Source organism: Geospiza fortis, unplaced genomic scaffold (genome assembly GCF_000277835.1).
Source record: "Geospiza fortis unplaced genomic scaffold, GeoFor_1.0 scaffold201, whole genome shotgun sequence".
NCBI lineage: Eukaryota > Metazoa > Chordata > Aves > Passeriformes > Thraupidae > Geospiza > Geospiza fortis.
Genome location: NW_005054440.1, coordinates 550943 through 569977, shown reverse-complemented (window position 1 = coordinate 569977; position 19035 = coordinate 550943). Strand labels below are relative to the sequence as shown.

The 19035-nt window shown below is 37.7% G+C and overlaps 1 protein-coding gene across 1 annotated transcript in view; it reads right to left on the bottom strand.

Moving 5' to 3' along the window:
• Positions 1-19035, bottom strand: part of ARSB (arylsulfatase B) — a 63840-nt gene that overhangs the window by 19827 nt on the left and 24978 nt on the right. The window contains exons 4-5 of the mRNA XM_031062182.1: positions 16884-17127; positions 8301-8371 (exon numbers count right to left, since the gene is read on the bottom strand). Of these exons, the coding sequence (XP_030918042.1) occupies positions 8301-8371; positions 16884-17127 (315 nt within the window). The remainder of the gene's footprint in view (positions 1-8300; positions 8372-16883; positions 17128-19035) is intronic.

Genomic DNA, 19035 nt, shown 5'->3' with positions numbered 1-19035 from the left:
CCAGATAAAGTCAATTCATTTTTGCTCCTCTGCTCATTCTTCTAAAACCAACAATTTTTCCTTCATGTTTGTAGTGAATAAAATACTTATTCTACAGTGTTGTCTGAAAGATAGCTCACAGACAGTAGAAAGTGATTTTTCTATTTCAGTTATAGTAATAGAACTTTTATATTGGCTTATCCCATTTATAAGGTGCATTTCTGAAGCTACACAAGTATCTGTAGTTCTGATGCCTTAATTAATGTGAAAGTTCATGAAAATATGCCAGAAGGAAGAACAATCTTGGTACAGCCACTTTGAAATGCAGATGGCCCTGTGAGCTTACAAGACCTTTGCATGCATGTACTTTGTACTGATTCCTCTTTTTTTCAACCATGACATGTAGAGCAATTATTTCACCTCAATAAGGAAACTCTGGAAATGTCAAGGGCTCTTCCAACCTACACTGTGACAATGAATTAACAAAGAAATAAAGGGCTTTGCCACTTCACTGAGGAAAGACATTTTGTGACCTTTTGCTGCTTTATGGCAATAATGAGTTTTCTACAAAACTCTGAGTCTTTCTCTTATTTTTATAAAATAAAAACATTTGAGGAATAGCCTTGACCTTAACCTTGGGAGAACGAACAGAATACTGATCTTAAGAAGCGGATGAGCCCTGAGACACTGTAACTTCCTGATATCACGTTCACAAGGAGTAGAGCTGCACACAAACTTAAAGAGTGAAGCTCACCTATCTTAATTCACTTAGTTAAATGCTATGAAGATCTAGATCTAGTATTATTAATTCTAATGTCAGTTTTATCATAGCAACATTTGATTCCAAAGGAAAGATTTATACTAGAATATCATATTCAGTCTCTTACCTTTCAAAATACATATTCTACTTAATTTCAACAAGAGTAGACATTTGAAGCATTCACCTTCTCTTTTAGAGAACATATTATTTAGAACATATTATTTCTTTTCAAAAATACCACACCATACAAACAATTGAGTTAAACCCAGAATCATCAAGGGCAGCAAAAAATCCTAGTGCACCTCAGCTAGGTGAATCACTTATCGAGTAACTACATTCTTAGACAACCACAGAATAAAAAAAGGAAGTTATTCTAAATAAGAACAAACTTAATATTATAGTCAACAATGTTAAACATTACAAAAAGAGAGACAGAAAAACGAAATGCTAAACTTTCACTTCCAGTGGGAAAACAAGGGAAACAAAAATCAAAATCTTACTTTTTCTAGGAAACAATTTTTTACTGATTGTACGGAACTTACGAATTATTGAAGATATGTCCTGTTGTGATGGCCTTATATGTGAAACACCCAAACTCCATCTGCATCACTGTAAGGATGCTGTGTTGAAGGTAAAGAGAACTGAACAGCAACTCTAAGAATGTGTGCTCTGTTAAAATTTAGCAGGTTTATGGCTCGGAGATATTTAATTTGAAAAATGCAATCTACCATTTACGTCAAGACTTGCATAAAAACATAAAATGCTAGTATTATGCTCAAATAATTATAGAATACAATGAAGCATAAAAAAGCAGTTTAGAGGGATTTCTGGATTCCTGTCATGATACTTGCATTACACACCTAATCAAGTGACCTAACATTACAAAATTCTAAAAGAGATTATCTACATCCCAGAGGAAACATGGGCATTAGTATTCATGAGGCTCACCAAACATGCAATCCTCTAGTATTAAATACTGCAGGGATGGATGGTTCAAGCTGAGATGCAGATGGGCTAAGTGCCAAGGCAATGCAGAACCACAGCCCAAACTTCCTGACAGCAAGAGGTACACCCCAGAAACTCACGTAGCTGACAGCTAAAAGAAAAACACCACTTATCTCTGATGTGAATGGCAGCAGAGGTAGCTGGAACAGCAGCCTCCCATTAAGGAGTGGAGCTGAACTCTGCCCAAAATTGCCAGGTCAGCATAACGTGCACTGCGTGGAGCGGCCAAGGGATCCAGGGTCCTATGTTAGCAACTCCTGCCCTACAAGCTTCCAGGGGGTCATTGCAACTTATGATTTTCTTGAAATGGAAAGATAACAGAGTCCAGATGGTTAGAATGCGCATGTACAATTTTGCAGAAAAATGGTAATTTGGACAAGCAAAGATTTTGACCGAGAGGAGATTCTGTGTCTTAAGCCTGTCACAGACATGGAGTGTATTTATCCCATTCAACACCCACACAGCACACTCATCCATGCACCTTCTGCTGCTGCTGATTAACTCCATTATCACAATCTTTTTTCCCACTTTATTTTTCTTTTTTTTTCCCTTTTTGTTAAATAATTCTAAACAAGCTAGATCATAGAATGGGAGAAGAAGTGATTTCTGTCCTACAAACTCTCAGGAATCATCTTTCACCTGGGCAAAATAAGTAATAAATGGGACATAGAGGACCCTGGAGTGTCTACTCCTTAACTAAGATGAATCATTTTAGTATATGTATGGATATAATATATAATGCTACAGGCATTATTATGTGATTTTAATATCCACAAATGACACATCAGTCCCAGAAGAGAAAAGATTTCTCTATTGTAATATATTATATGTTCATTTTGCATATAGCAGATCTAGCCCTTTATAAGCAATCATTTATTTTGGCAATTAATAGCGCAATATATGAGGTAATGCCTTCTTTCAAATGTCAAGGAGAGCAATGTAAAAACTGAATAATTTTGCTCTAGGCAAATAAAGGCTTGGGGGAAAATCACAAAATGTTTTTAAAAGTTCTCTGTTTTGGATGTCTCCCTCTGAACAGATATATCTTCTAAATAAATTGACAACAATTAGTAATCCACACTGTTATTATGCCTTTGAAGTTTTAGTTTATGGTTAAGTCTGGAATTTTAAATGAAGGTAAAAGTTTTTTCAGCCTAATCTAGTGCCACCCAAAACATATTTATTTTGAATACATCTTTCTAATTTAAATAAATTCAAGTTCTTTTTGAAGAGAAAGTGATGCTACACATGTAGTCCACAAGATTTTGTCAAAGTCACCAAATTTATTAATAAATTTAGCAAGTCAGATTAAAGCTAATACAGTGTGTACTGACAGATTCTGATTAACAACTCTGAATTAAAGGGTACATTTCCTTTCAGCATGTCATTTAGTTTTGATTCTCAAAATAAAATTGCCTTCTGTGGGATATAAAGTTTCAATGCTGCTTCAAGACAGGCCATCTAGCAATGATTGTGGTCAAAAATAAGTTTGGTTTAGCAGTTAGGGGAATTGAGACTTAAAACCAGTTGGGTTTTAATTTAGCTGAATCACCAAATCTTGATGAAACGCCATAAGGCTGTTTAAAAGACAGGAGATCTTTCACAATGGAGGAGCTGATGTCATCCGCACAGCTGCCAAACCATCAAAAACTTGGCTTTTTTTTATTATTAAGGAAAAATTCACAAAAAGGGGACAAAACAATTTTCTTCTCTCTTCAAATGTATGTAAATCTGGTTTTTTACTGATGCAATTTTTAGGTTACTTTATGCATTTTATTTGTGCTTTCTTAACCTATATATTACAGAGAAAATCATACTCTCAACATAATTTCAGCTTTCTGGTTTTAATTTTCTTATTTTACTACCAAATCCTTAAACCTAACAGAAAATGTGGATGTTCCAGACCCAAATCTGAAAGACAGTAGATTTTTCATAGCAAATTTACATAATAGTAAACTCTCTAGTAAACTAGAAGTCTACACTGACATCAAGCAATTGATATGTAGGCTCATCACTTCTGAAAACAATCAACAGTGTGATGAAGAAACAATCAGAAAGAGGAAAGCAATGGCTTTTAGCAGGGAGGGAGAGGAGCAATCACCTCTGAGGTGTGTGGGTCCAGCTCCATCTGCAGAGCTCACCAGACTCATTTAGCACAGCAAGGCTCAGCCAGAAGATGTGGTTTCCCACTCCTTCCCCGTGGGGTTCTTGTTCCAGAAGCAGCCAGACAGTACTAGGAGGGTTGCCTCCCCCTCTGCCTCCCCTCTTCCAACCACACACCCTCCTTGCCCCCCCGTGGGTTGCTGCTGGCATCCATCAGCCCCTCCAATGTGCAGATTCAACCCACATGACAGAAGAAAACCCGGCTAGCAAGTTGGATCAGTTCACAGAGGTATCCAAGAAGTGCCAAAATGAATGCAAAATAAGCGCCAAGAGCATGTGGCTAGGAGAGGGGAGGGGAGAAGGTAAAGCTCATCCCCAGCAGAAACCTGCTGGATCACTTAATCATGTATCATGAAACAGAAACCTCAGGGTTTAATTTCAGAGTCAAAGGAATCAGTCTCACTTGTCCCTCAAAACTCCATCTGGTCCCAGTCTCTGTGGCAAAATGAACACTTGGCTATCCAGCATACATCCAGAGGAGGGAGGGAAAAAGGATTATTAAAATCTGAACCAGTATCCTGATCGGGTTCATAGCCCAGCTCTGTGAGTAGTTTTGGTGACCCACGAGAAAGGGGAGCAGTGGTGAGGCACTGTGGGAGTCAGGATATCCTCTGTGGTAGCAGCAGCAGCCTACTAGCTTAAACTCCATGAAACTAGTGCCTCTGGCTGAGGTTCTCAATGTGGTCAGAACCGATCTCAGCAAGTGTGGCCAGATCCTCCATCTGCTACCAACCACACACTGATCCCCTGCTCCTCGTCACACAGCTACAGGGCAGGTTGATTCAGCTCACTGATGTGGTAGAAACCTTTCCTCCTCTTTTGACTGGCTACCCAAAACAATCTGAAAGCTGATCTACAGAAAAATCATCTTGCCACCATGTGATTTCTACATCTAAGACAAGCGAAGGAGGAAGGATAGAGGAAAGGGAGAGGACAGGCTGGCCATCCTGGCAACAGCTAACCCCAGACTGGCTTTGCAACTCCCAAAGACCACAACCCACCCCTCTTTTCATCCTAGTTTTGGAGATCACACTCTAGTTTTTCATTCCACTGTATGCTCTTACATGAGTACATAGTTGCAGGTCTGCACCACAAACCAGATCAGTTTGTTAAGAGAAAACTTGCTTTTAACTCCAACCACTCCACTGGGCTGCCACAAGTCAGAGGGAGGCTACAGGCAAGGTCTGTGGCCAGGGAGAGGATTGCCTTTTTTAGTACTAAACATGAAAAAAAATGAAGTTTAAAACACTGCCCATGTGTGTCAGATCACAGGAAAAGTCTATATCTGAATGAAGGAAGTCTGCCTTCTGAGGAAGATGACCTACTTGAAGGAGCCAGTGAAATAAGGCCTAAGCATTTTTTTGTAAAATGGAACTGCAGGCAAACTATTTTACAGTGTTTCTCCTCTTGTGCTCTTTACTATTAACAACAGGAGACGTGCAGTACATGATACAAGACTACTGCAGGGCTACAGTGTTTGCCACTGCACATCAGGTCCTGCAAGAAGGTAAGCAGATGCTGATCAGCAGATTCATCAGATCTGCTGGAGTAACCCCGGCTGATGCTCAGAGATCATAAACCAGCACTCAGTCTGAGAAATTGAAAAGTTATACACTGTTACCCCACAAGTGGTAAATTAACACACAGCCCAAGGTCAGTGCTAACAGACCACAGCAGCAGAGACATTGCTAGCTCTGCAATCAAGACACCATGTCTTACTACTTTAACTTAACATGCTGTTGCATATTTGGCTGTAACAGTTGACTTGTCACTAAACTAATTAATGTCTTTTGCACAAATTCTTCCCTGAAGGAGGGCTTATTTTGGCGTAAAAAATCTGAACAGAACAAAGCTCAGTTTTCCTGTTTCAGTTAAAAAACTCTATTAATTACATAAGGCATCCCATTTTTCATGCTACTATACATACATATAAAATCAGGTTTTTCTGATAAAGATGAAGATAAATGCATCCATTAAATAAAAACATATTATGGTGAAAGAAGGTATACATTATAGACAAAACCACTCAAGAGTTCAGGAACACTGAACTTGCCCTGAGTGCACGTAAAATAGTAACTTAATGCTCTACTTTGCCCAACTACATCTGCCCAACTACAACAGTACTGTCTTCTTGCCTGATTAACCACAACAACCTGAAAATTCCTTTTTTGCTTACATTTAACAGAATCCTAATATTTAATTGCCTATTTGCTGTTTTACAGTACTCTGCAAACCCAAAGATTTGGCTAATCTTATCTTCCAGTTATTATTTCACTTTCTAATTCAAATTTCTATTAAAAAGAAATTATTAGAATAACAGCAATAGTTCATCTGACATTGGATAATTTAGGTGATATGATTTTTCAAAGCAGACTAGGACAGGAGCAAAATATGTATAAAGAGGGTAAAAGGTTATACCAGAGTTTAGAAAGAACCCAGCAAAACCTGCAAACATGCATTTTAGCACCATAGGCAAAAGAGTACTCCAATGTCAAAACAGTTATGACATGGAAACAATAAAGAGTCAAGGAAAGAGCAAGACTCCAGAGTGACACAGTTAATCATCTTGGTGACATGAAGAGTGCATGGACAGTTTAAGACGCTTAAAAAAAAAAAAAAAGGAAACCAACAAAACATGAAGAGAACCATGATTGCTGAATTGCTGAAAATCTGAAATCATTGTATATTCCAAGTTTTGTGTCTCACTAATCTATCCATAATAGGGATACTAGCATAATTTTTCTAGATAATAATTCTAAATTTATTGTTCAGTTTCAACAAATGAAAAACAGACAGCAAGTAAAAATCAGCTGACTTACATACATATCCAATTACTCCTAATAACTCAGGCTTAAATAGAACTCAGGCTTATTAAATAGAAATTTTAATCCTTATATGACTAAGCATAATTTCACTAGGAGGCACAAAGTAATTTGCTGAAAGAATAGGCCTGTGCTGAGAAGAGACAGGTAAATGCTATATGGCGCATAAGAACCTGTCAGTGAAAAGTTCAGTTTTTGTTTTTAATTACTGCAGTTTTGAAAGGCACATAAAAACATTGTAAATTTACAGGCATGCACATAACCTCCTCTGCTCCTGATTCTTAAAACCCGCATCTTATACAGCAAAAGAGTTGCACCTACTACAGCTCCTGAACCCCCAGCTCCCCTTCTTGCCCACATTTCACACAATGCACACAACTAAGGACACGATACATGTAGCGAACAGCGAATGATCATCAGAGCACGGCATCATGGAAGCAGTTTGGGGCCACATTTGCTAAGAGCTCAGGTTCCTGAAAACCTCCTTTGCTTGTCCCCCCGTCTGCTTACTCCAGGAATTTGTCTATTCAAACAACTCAATCACAGGCTATTTCCACAAGGAAAATACAGTCTCTGAAGTAGGCCTGAGAATATTTCACCAAGGCATAACATTGTACAGGAATCCTGTGACTCACTAAGCATTTTCTGAAGGGAAATTGGTGTAGCTACACCTTAATTCAACCAGCATGTAAGAACTATCTGCAGGCAATGCTGCCCAGTCAGCATTAGATAGGGACAATGTTGCTCCCTCTCAGAAAAGAGTCACAGAACCAGATGTGCATTGCACAAGGCCATCTTACCCATTTCCATCCAGTTATTGCAGCACAACATGTATTTGTCTTGCAGGCAACAGATCACTGTCTCCATTGCACTACTTCTTCTCTGCCTGGATTTACTTCTTTATATAATGAAATACAGAAATGCTATAAAAACACTGGAAGGGACCTCTTCCAATGTTCTGTATGAAAAAAATGTCTGCTTGAAAAGCTTGTAGTCCTTAGCAAACTAGTGATGTTGAATCATAAAACAGATGGTGCTTAAAAAGAGCTACAGAATTAGCAAAGTTCAGCTCCAATTCATGTGACTGTGGCATTAAGGATCCAACCCACATGATTATGGAACAAAAGCAATCACACATCTTGGAACTTCTCAGCTCCTCACAAACTCAAGCTTTCCATTTGCAAGGTCATATTTTACAGTTGTATCAAGATGTATTAGGGCAAGCAGTTCATTTGGAACTTTGGAGAGAGGGTTTGGAAAGGGTTGTTGGCAGTGTGCCTCACTGCGCACCTCAGGCACACAGCTGCTCCTCAACATTTCCATGTTCCAAAGTACTTTATTCATTACTCAGCAGTGTTTCAGAGCTCTCTGAAACAGGAAGCCCATGCTGATCACATTGAAGAACTTACACCATCCAGGGGATGATGTTTCTGTATTTTAAGGCTATTTACTTAAAAGCAAAAGGCATCCTACTGTATTTTGTTTCACCTGGAAGAAAATATTTCACTTATGGAAGACAAGAAGTGTTCAGAAGGTAAACTGTGTGTTTAATAAATCTTCAGCATACTCACATGGGAAATCATCCACAAACATGGGGTCTATATTATGCAGCAGTTCCACCCTGGGAGAAGGTCTTCCTTCACTAAGAGAGATTTCAAAAGGAAATGTTAATTACCTCCTGTAGCTCATTAGGATTCTGCATCCTTTATTTTAATGCTTTTTGTCATCTTAATAGCGAGTGAGCTCATAACTTTGAATTGATTACTATCAACTTTAATCTGAATATTCCTTCTTGGCTGAGCAGCAACAACCTTTGCCTCTACAAGTTTTCCCTAACTTCGTGGTGGTGTTTATTTAGATTATTTATAAGTTTACTGAGTACAGAATTGGCCCTACCTAAGCAGGGTTTTACAAAAACCAATTTTAAGAGTCAAATTTCACAGCATAAGCTGGCATAGCACTTGCTATGCTCTCTGCTTACCTGAACAAGTGCTGGAAGCATTATGGCTGGGTGCCTCAAAAAACACCACAAGCATTGCTATCCCACAAAAAAACCACCTTTGATTTCTAATTGAGGTCACAAGAATTATTTAGATACTTAGAATTTTGTTGTGTTAAAAAAGAAAATAATCCTTCTTTTTCTAGCCATTCAGTACAATAGAGATGGTGAGGAATAAGCCTCTGAACTTACCCATAAATTTTCTTACCTAAGTAAATCCCAGACCTAAAAAACTGAGTAAATGAAATTTACTCCTTATAAAGGGCAACATGAGTAGGAAGACATAATTAGAAAGAAACATGTCTACATAAAGACACGACAATAACTTATTATTTGACAGTGAACCTAAATACATCCTTTCAGAAATTTCCAAATAATTTAAATTGCTTTTCTTTCACTAAGGAGCTTAACTTAAGACACAAAAAATTCAACCAGGGCCCCTCAGTTTCCTGACATTAAGAATAAAAACTCAGGTAATATAAAACTCATTGGAGACATAAGAAAAATTATAATTATTTTAACTATTTTATAGTTATTTTATATATCATTAAACAGTATTTACCTTTAATTTAAATTTTGCAGTAACAAACAATATTTTTCTGTTACATTTCTAAAAACATTTCTGGATGATACATTTTGAGGGAATACAGAACTATCAAGAAGAACTAGAAGATTAAATGTATTCAGGTAATATAGTATTGCAATTAATACAGAGGAATTACATTAATTAAGCTACAATTTTAGTAATTCAGTGTATAGAAACTGCCACAAAAATGGGTTTTCCCAAAATTTGGGTGAAAGGCTAACTGTGCCCCCTCCCGCCAAGTGTATAGAGTAGTCACACTCTTAATTTAAGAATGCTTGCCTTATTAAAACAAATTTTATCTTAGATTTAATAAACTCTATGCGCTCCATTGACAGCTGTGTTCAAGTGTGCCTTTCACCATCTGTTCATAGGTAACAGTAACAAGAACCAGTTAGCAAAAGTTAAACTAGGTTTCAAATTTATAGCCTGTGATTGACTCTGCAAACACTGCAAAAACCGGGAAGGTTTTCTTTCAGTTTCTGAGCTGTATCTGAATTTTCCAGAATATTTGAAAAGAAAGAAACCACCAGAGTTATGCTAAGTAACCCACTATCTTCCACCAGAGTCAAATACAGCACAATTAAGTAACTCCTATTTACTTCTCATCTCTATAGATTCAATATACCTACAGTGCTGCTCAGTATTCACGCAGTGCTGAGTGACCAGCAGGGGAGAGGGGGGATTCTGCCCCTCTGCTCTGCTCTGCTGAGAGCCCACCTGCAGTGCTGCATCAGCTCTGGGCTCCCAGCACAGGAAGGACAGGGACCTGCTGGAGGGAGTCCAGAGGAGGCCACAGAGATGATCAGAGGGATGGAGCACCTTCCTTTCTGGACAGGCTAAAAGTTGGGTTTGTAAAGCCTGGAGAAGAGAAGGGCTCTGGGCAGCCCTCACAGCAGCATTTCAGTACTTAATGGGGGCCTACAGGAAAGATGGGGACAAACCTTTTTGCAGAGCCTGTTGTGACAGGACAAGCAGTGATGGTTTTGCACTGCTGCACAGTTGATTTAGATTGCATACAAGAAAGAAATTTTTTATGATGAGGGTGGTGAAACAATGGTACAGATTGTCCAGAAAAGTAGTAGATGATCCATCCCTGGAAACATTCAAGGTCAGGTGAACAGGGCTTAGGGCAACCTGATCTAGTTGAGGATGTCCCTGTCTAAGGCATGAGGGCTGGCCTAAATGATCTTTCAACCAGCCTATTCTGTGATTCCATGTGAGCCTATGATTATACCAAACATATTCATAGTGTTCACGCAGACTGAAGGTAACTTCCTTTATAAATTTTAACATGGACAGTGGATATTATAAACTAAACATGGCTATTTACATTACAGCTGACAGAATGAAAAAAATAAAGATTATACTTGTATTAATATAAGTTTTTCATGCAGCAGTGCCATTATTATTAAATCCATTTTTATTCTGGGATAGAATACTGTTCTTAGTACCTTGGATGTGATTTATATGTAATCATCAGATTTACTCCCTGAAGCTTATGGCATCACAGCATTAAGCTCCATGGAGCTACTACCACAGTACAGTGTGACGGTGGTCACAGGGTTTTTCAGGATGAGGGAAGAGATGTAGATCTGACTCCATATTTCAGAAGGCTTGATTTATTATTTTATGATATATATATTACATTATAACTATACTAAAGAATAGAAGGAAAAGTTTCTCACAAGGTTAGCTAAGCTAAGAATAGAAAGGAATGAATAACAAAGTTTTGTGTCTCGGACAGAGAGTCCAAGCTAACTGGTCTGTGGTTGGCCATTAATTGTAAACATCCAAGATGTGCCAATCACAGACGCACCTGATGCATTCTACAGCAGCAGATAACCATTGTTTACATTTTGTTGCTGAAGCTTCTCAGCTTCTCAGCAGAAATCCTAATGAAAGGATTTTAATGAAAAGATGTCTGTGACAGTACAGCACTGCTTTTCAGTTTGAGTGCTACCCCAGTAATTCTTGTTGTACAGAGCATGGATATTCATAACCAGCATATATCACAAAACAATACCCAAAAAATTTGGCATTGCATGTTGAAAAAACCACCTGCCTCACAGCAAAAAACATCAGGAAAACAGAAACAACATTCTGGAGACAATAGATAGGAAATTTATGCCTGTAAAAGAGATCAGTTTCCCTGGAAGTGCCTTAACTCTGCCCTCCTTTCCATTTACAAAACTCCACAGAGACACAGATGCAACTACAGATTCACTTTGGCAGATGTTCTGCAAGGGTATTTTGCATCAAGAATATAGTCTAGCCAGGAGAGCTACAATAACAAAGCAATAATATTCTCTAGGGAAACCTGCCTTTGTATTTTAGTAACTGCCTGGGTAACCATATCTTACAAGGCTTTAATTTTAGAATATTTATTTTTAGAACTTCAATATCCTAATACGTCATCCCTCCCCCTAAACATAAGGAACTTTTTATATTGTCTGGTTATTATTCTACCCTGTCAGATGGCAGAATAATTAAGATATATCCTTAATATTTAATTAAATAGCTAAAAGCTGCTGTTTTTCAAAAGTCCTCTATGTAAGAACAGCTTAATGAAAGCATGTGGCCTAACTTCAGTGATGGTATGAGAATCAGCTAGTTCATTCTTCTGATTTGCAACGTTCTTAAAACATACCAAAAGCCCCATTATTCCTTAGTCAGCACAAAGATCTACAAGCATTCTTTCACTTTTGTTGTTGTTAAACAGCCAGAAGGTGTCCTTGGCAAGAAATCCAAGGTTTTTAGGGGTAAGTGTGTTTGTCTTGCACAAAAACATTCTCAGTGCCACTAAGCAAAATCTGAGTCTTTATAACCTTGTCATATTTCTCTAGGTCTTATTTTTAATGTTTTCCTAAAATGATTATATTTCAATATGCAGGAAATGAACATACTCTCAGCTCTACATTGCTCTTTCTTCTGCATTAATGTATATCACAACAATGAATTTTTTTTAAACAGGTGTTTGATTTCTAAAATAAATGTTCCCATTCAGTACAGAAGAATTCAAGCTGATCTTACTTCATTTACTCCACCCAATCTGTTATGATATTTCAACATTATAAAAGTATAAAAATGAAACTTGCCTTACAAAATATATAAGTAAGACTTTAAACTCTCTGCTTAATAATAAGCTTTGAGAAAATAATAGTTACTTGTACTGTATTTAATCCTGAATCTCTCAGTGCCTATCATACTGCGTCATGTGGTCTACAATTCCATTTTTCTGTTAATGCAAAATAAATACGTTCTCTGAGCATGGACACACTAGATATTCAGTGCTGAAAATAAAGATGTATCAAAAAAAAGTGTATCAACCAAAGAGAAACTACTTTGCCAAGTGTCTTTATTTCAAGAGAGTAGTAAGCATCTGGAGAACAGATGTTTCTTAAAAATGCAACTGTCTTTTGTGATACTTGCTTGGAAATATGCAGTACAATTTAGACTCCTTGACTGGTTGCATTTTAGTATCGTTCTTGCTATTCTCAACTACATTTTTGTAAAATCTATCAGCGATATTATCACCGTATTTTCAGAAATTATTTGTAATAGATACACAGTTTTAGAGCTATATTGTTGTCTTACCCATGATAACCTAAGGCAAGATAGTAGGGAAATCTACTATGATTTATTATTTATTTATGAACCTTTATAAAATGTTGATACCTGAGACTGGAAAGATCTGATAGCTATCTAAAAAGGGGTTGACACAATGACATCATGCTAAGTTATTTGCAAAAAGAAGTGAAAGACATCAAAGAAGAAGTTACATTTCATTTCAAATGTACTTGGAGAAAATAAAAATTACATAGTACTGGTTTAATTATATGCTGCAACAAAATTTTGCAGAGAAAAATAGTCAAGATAGGTATGGATGGAGAAAGTGTGGTAAAATCTGCACGTGAGACAACATCATAAACACAAGAGCAGGCAAAGGGCTCTTGTAATGACCCATGTTAATGACAATCCAGACTAGCACGTCAGGACAGCCCCAGCACATCGAGGCCAGTTCCACTGGACAGGGGCATCTGGAAGCAAAGCAGTGATGGCCCTCAGGGACTCACAGAGGCAAGACACAGATGCAGAATCAAAAGGACACAAACAGGCATAAGTGGAACCCATGTGCAGTTACCAACCAACAAAGAGCACAGAAGAAGCTTGAAGGACTTCACACCTGGCATCCCTGGACCTTTGCACCACAGCAACAGATGCTGGGCCCATGAGTTCACAAACATCATGCTGTGGGGATGCCAGGTGGATGGCTTGAAATCCTCTGCCCCTGAGTCTGGCTGGGCAGACTTCCTAGACACACACACACAGACACACACACCTCTTGGTGAGTAAGACTGTTTGGCAGTGAGAGTGTGAGCAAAACCTGCTCTATTTCAGTTTCTATTTCAAATAAAATAATGTTCTTCTTTTATTAAGTCTTTCACTGATACAGTGCTGAACAGTAAAGGATCAGCAGATGGATTTGGAAAGAGAAGACAAGCTTTTGAGTTAAAATCCCTGTCAAAGAGCTTTTAAGTATCATGCAAATTTTTACCTAAGAGTTCAAACAGTGGGAACCCAAACACTGTACTTTCTTAGTTTCATGCACTGTATGACAGAAACTTAATAGTAGGTAACCAAAAAGAATGTATTTTTGGTTAAGAATGTAACCAAAAGAAGGTATTTTTGTCTACAAGATGTGTGTTCCTGAACATCACATTTTCCTGCTATTTCCTCCTAACCATTATTTGTCTCCTGGTTCTTCAGGCCAGAATTAAGTAGACAAGGTATGAAAGGAACACTTGGCTCTCATGTGACTCTCAGCACTTCTTTGCACTACAAGTAGTTAATATTAATTGGTGTCATGTTAATGTGATTCCTAATTTGGACTACCAGTCCTTTAAAGTCATGATAGAAAGTTCATCTTGGTCTAGAATTTCAGACAGCATTTAAAAATTTATGTTGAATTTCTGTGTATTGAATATATGTTCCTATTTCTACAGTATATTACATTTATACATAGTTATTTTCAGTAGTATAAGATTTATTATAAATTATTGCATTATATGATTATATTTTTAGTATTACATGAACATCATATTAAGAATTCATTTTTAAAATACTGATCATTAATAGACAGACATCACTGAAATAGATTAAATATTTTTTTGACTTCTGATAATATCTGCACCATCCCGTATATTCTTTTGAATACCTAAATCAAGGTTCCAAATTTATGATCTTTTTCCTTTAGATTACACATATATGAACCAGCAGGCTCAGGATTAAAGTGTCCTCTCCCCAAAAAAAAATCACAAGAAGCTTATGCATTTATTTATATTAGACTGTACTGAAAAAATAGACGTAACACAGTGATTAATTTTCCTTTTTCAAATGAGTTAGAATCTTAGCAAGTTATAATTTCACTCACTCTGAGTCATTTGGTCCCATAAAAGCAACATATTTGAACTTTTCATCAGATATCACCAAAAGGGCACTATACCTTCATTGTTTGCTATCTAATATTCAAGTGACCTTTTGAATTATGGTCATGAAATTTAATATACTCATTTATCCCAATTACATGGGAAAATCATGTGAAATTTGACATTTTGGCTGCAAGGTCAGCCAAGGAATAGCCTAACAGTTAGAAAACCTGACTTGTTACCTGTCCAGACAGAGGCCCTCTCTTTGACACACTGAAAAACACTGGTAGCCACCTGTTCCCTGGCGGTGCCAGTAAAGATTGCATTCATTCCCTTTACAAAGACAGAAATACAAAATGGCAGCAAGATGAATCCATTGCAAAAATACATGGTTGAAACTGAACTTGAAGTAGGCAGGAATTCTAATGGTAGCTGGAAGAAAAGTCTATGGTGTAGGTGTACCCTGGATCTTGCTGATGCTAAGTTTCCCCACAGGAACACTGACAAGTAAAACATTTTACTCTTTCTGGCTGGATGGGAGTCTCCATTCCTTCCTGGCAGTTAATGATCCTTGGCCTCAATTATACATATGGTTATCTTCTTCCACTTGGGAGAGAGCCACACAGTACACCTGGGCACAAGGCCATGAGCTCCCTGTAAACTCCAGTTACAGCAGAAAACTACCCCTTAGCTCTTTAGAAACACAGGCAACACTAAGAATGAAATCAAGATTACCAGCTTCAAACAGGTAATGCTACAGGTATAGACAAACCAATTCTGAACTCAAGACATGGGGTTTAGTTCTGGGGAGGTGTAGGGGGTTTGGTTTGGTTTTGCTTTTTATTTTTCACTCCAAGATCCATATAGATTGATCCATGGATGGGTACACGAGTTCAAATCTGCCTACTCTAACTCTCAATTTCTCATCTCAGTCCCTAACCCAGACAGCACTCCTGCTCATGCTTGTTTAGGAACTGCTTTTAACTCTTGCAATTCCCAGTCTAGGATACTAAGACACACAAAAAAAGAAGGGGACAAAAGGTGGTAACACACATAATATGGTATGATCTACCTGCTATAAAAGCAGAACAAAGGCTACCAAAAGAAACAGAACACTGATCTTCAACTGAATTACATGTAGGAAATGGAATTGTTAGTCCTTTTATTCTGCTTTAGCAGTACTGAACTTTCCATCCTAAATTACTCTTATGTGAATTGAAACTATTTTCAAAGACGTACTAAAAAATATAACTTCTAAAAAGACAGACAACAGGATTTAGCCCTATCAATGAATACATTATATGCAGCATAGAAAATGAAGAAACAAAGGAATTTAAACCAACACAATTTTTGCAAAACTAAAGGCTGGTCACAGAACTTTCAAATTCTGCAGAAACTTAGGTTTTAAGGACTTTGTAATCCTTTTTAGTGGAACAAAAGAACATTGAAATAACCCAGCTGGAGCTATGTTGCCTCTTTTTCCAGTCATCTAAGCATGTCTGCACTGTGCTTCTGAGTATTTCAGCTTGCTTGAATCAGTCACAACATCACGACCTTCAGAAACCAGGTCAAGTGTACTTTGTACTCGATCTCAAAGGCTTTTCATGACACTGGACAGCATGACACAGGTCTCTGCAAATGGTTACACTGTGAGCCAGCCTGACAATTCCTGTACTGAGCTAACAAACCAGCAAAGTGGGATCCATGTTCAGTGAGTTTAATGTCTGCACAGATTTCCCATATGTCCAATTCCAGACGCATACTGCAGACACACCTAACTGAGCTCTGTAGAGAGCAGGGTTTGGTCCATAAAATTTACTAACTTGTACTCAATGCTGTGCAAAATCAGTTAGCCTACTTCAAGATCACAGAATGTATACCATGCTTGTGAGCTGTTGTGCTCATACTGAAAAATTCAAAATACCAAGCTAAAGCTGTATGAAGGCTTTGTATCTGCAGCCAGTATTCATTTGCTACCGGGATAATTCTCTCATAGACAGCACAATTGACTGCATTTATACCTTCCCTCTTTTACAGGAAAGGAACGGGTTATATTTCCCTCCCCATTCCAGTACTGTTTCCTGGGCTGATTAACTTCTTCTCATACCAGAATGATGACTTGGTGATTTGACATGAAAGTTACCTGATAGTGTTCCAAACATCAAAACCATCCAAAGGCTTAGTGCCATTGGTATGTCCTCCAGCAAGGTGCACCAGCGTTGGCAGCCAGTCAGAGATATGGATGAGTTCATGACTTTCTACACCTTTTTGTTTCAGCAAAGGACTTGCAACAAAGCCTACACCTCTCACTCCTCCTTCCCAGAGGGTCCATTTTCTCCCTCTCAGCGGCCAGTTATTCCCCCCTGCTAAAGTTTGTCCTCCATTATCTGAAAAACAAATAAACAAAAAGAATTCTTGGTAAGAAAGAAACAGAACAATCCTCCCCATAACACCTTTTTATCTGTTTGAAAAAATATTTTCACAATACAGCTGTGTCATGTGAGTATTTGCATACTGCTGTTAGGTGTCCATATAATGTCAAACATTACAGCCAAGCAACAAACATACGTTACATTTTAACACCTACAAATTACATCAATGAAAAGTTATCACTAGGCAGAAATGATCCCATACTAGAAGACAGTAATTTAGAAAGACTGTGCTAAGAATGACTTCTGACCATGATTCAAAACACCATTAGGTATCCAAAGCTTTCAGAACCAAAGACTTCAAAAATTTACTTTCAACTAATTTAAAGACCACAAGAAGAGTTGCTATGAATGCCATCATTAGTACTCAGAACACACTGGTTTCCAAAGCAGTACACTATGCTTAAAATGGAAACCTGTTATTCCAGTCCCAGGACAATACTCACACACCCAGGGGGTTTTTCCATATTTTTAGGCAGCCATACATAAGGTTAGACAAAACAGGGATTCCTTCTCCTCAGACAGAATGATAAAGCCCTAATAAAATGAATTTAAACTAACATAACTGAAGTGATTCTGAAATTGAATTTCTTGTTTGATGAGAATAACATGTAAGATGGTTACAGAAAAAGCTGAATCACCATGACTACAGAAATATCTACATGAATTTGAGATGGCTCATGGTATGCTTTTCTTTTTAACTCTCTCTGACCAAGCTTCCACGCTTAGGATAAAATCTAGATCCTTGAAGTTAACAGTAATGAATCTTTGAATTTACTTCAGTACTGTTATACAGTTGTTCTTGCTTAAACCTACTGTAATGTTCTCAGAAGAATCATTGCTGGCAATCCTGCAAAGCACAATTTTCCTCTATTTTAATGAGGTTAAAATTACTTCAAATAGTAATTGCTGAACTGACATTCAGTACAATTTGACAGGTTTTTATTGTATTTTCTAATTAAAAAACATGAGTTTGAGGGAAGAAACAAGAAGTCCAACCCCTTACAGAAGAACTTCACTGTAACCAGAACAAAATTATCTTTCTGGTTGACAAGTGTTCAAGAAGCATTTGGACATACTCTTGGGCACATGGTGTGATCCTGGGAGATGGTCCTGTGCAGGGCCAGGAGTTGGACTCAATAGTCCCTGTGGGTCCCTTCCAAGTCCCTTTCAACTCAGCTTATCCTGTGATTCTGTTTTTAATTAGAAATCAAGGTAAACCCCCACATCTTTCTACTGCACTTTTGTTTTACAAAGGAATAAACCGCGGATATCTGTGAAAACTTTGAAAGGCAGAAGCCTAAGCTAAATTAAGCACTTTGCAAAAAAAATTATTTGAAAAGAGTTAAACGTCCTGTGGCCCAACTAGCTTCCAGTTGGGTTGCCCACGTTCCTGCATTTTTGGATAAAAAAGAAATTAATGAAGACTGCTACCATTATTTCTTGCACAACAATGTTCAGCTCTGAGATGTGAGAACTTAAAGCAGTTGCTGGTTACAACAAAAATGGAAAAAAAAAGCTATGTCAGACCACGACAATCAGTTTCAACAACTCCTTCTTCTCATAATGTAAACAGGAATTCCTGTCAGAGATACTCATGGGACAGAGTTTTCAGTAGGTTTTAACCTTTGGTGGCCTTAGAATAAAAGGCATTCAACTTTTAATACAGGCACACGGTATTAGAGCAGAGTTTGGACATACAGAGGAATCAGAACCTAAATATTTCACATATCTCCTTTGTATCACAGACTGCTCACTGTTCATGTCTGTTCAATAGCAGTACAAGAGGGTTTTTCTAATTCCTGATTATCAGCAACAAAGTACCAAGGAAATTATAGAAGTAGTTGGTATTTCTGAAGAATAGGG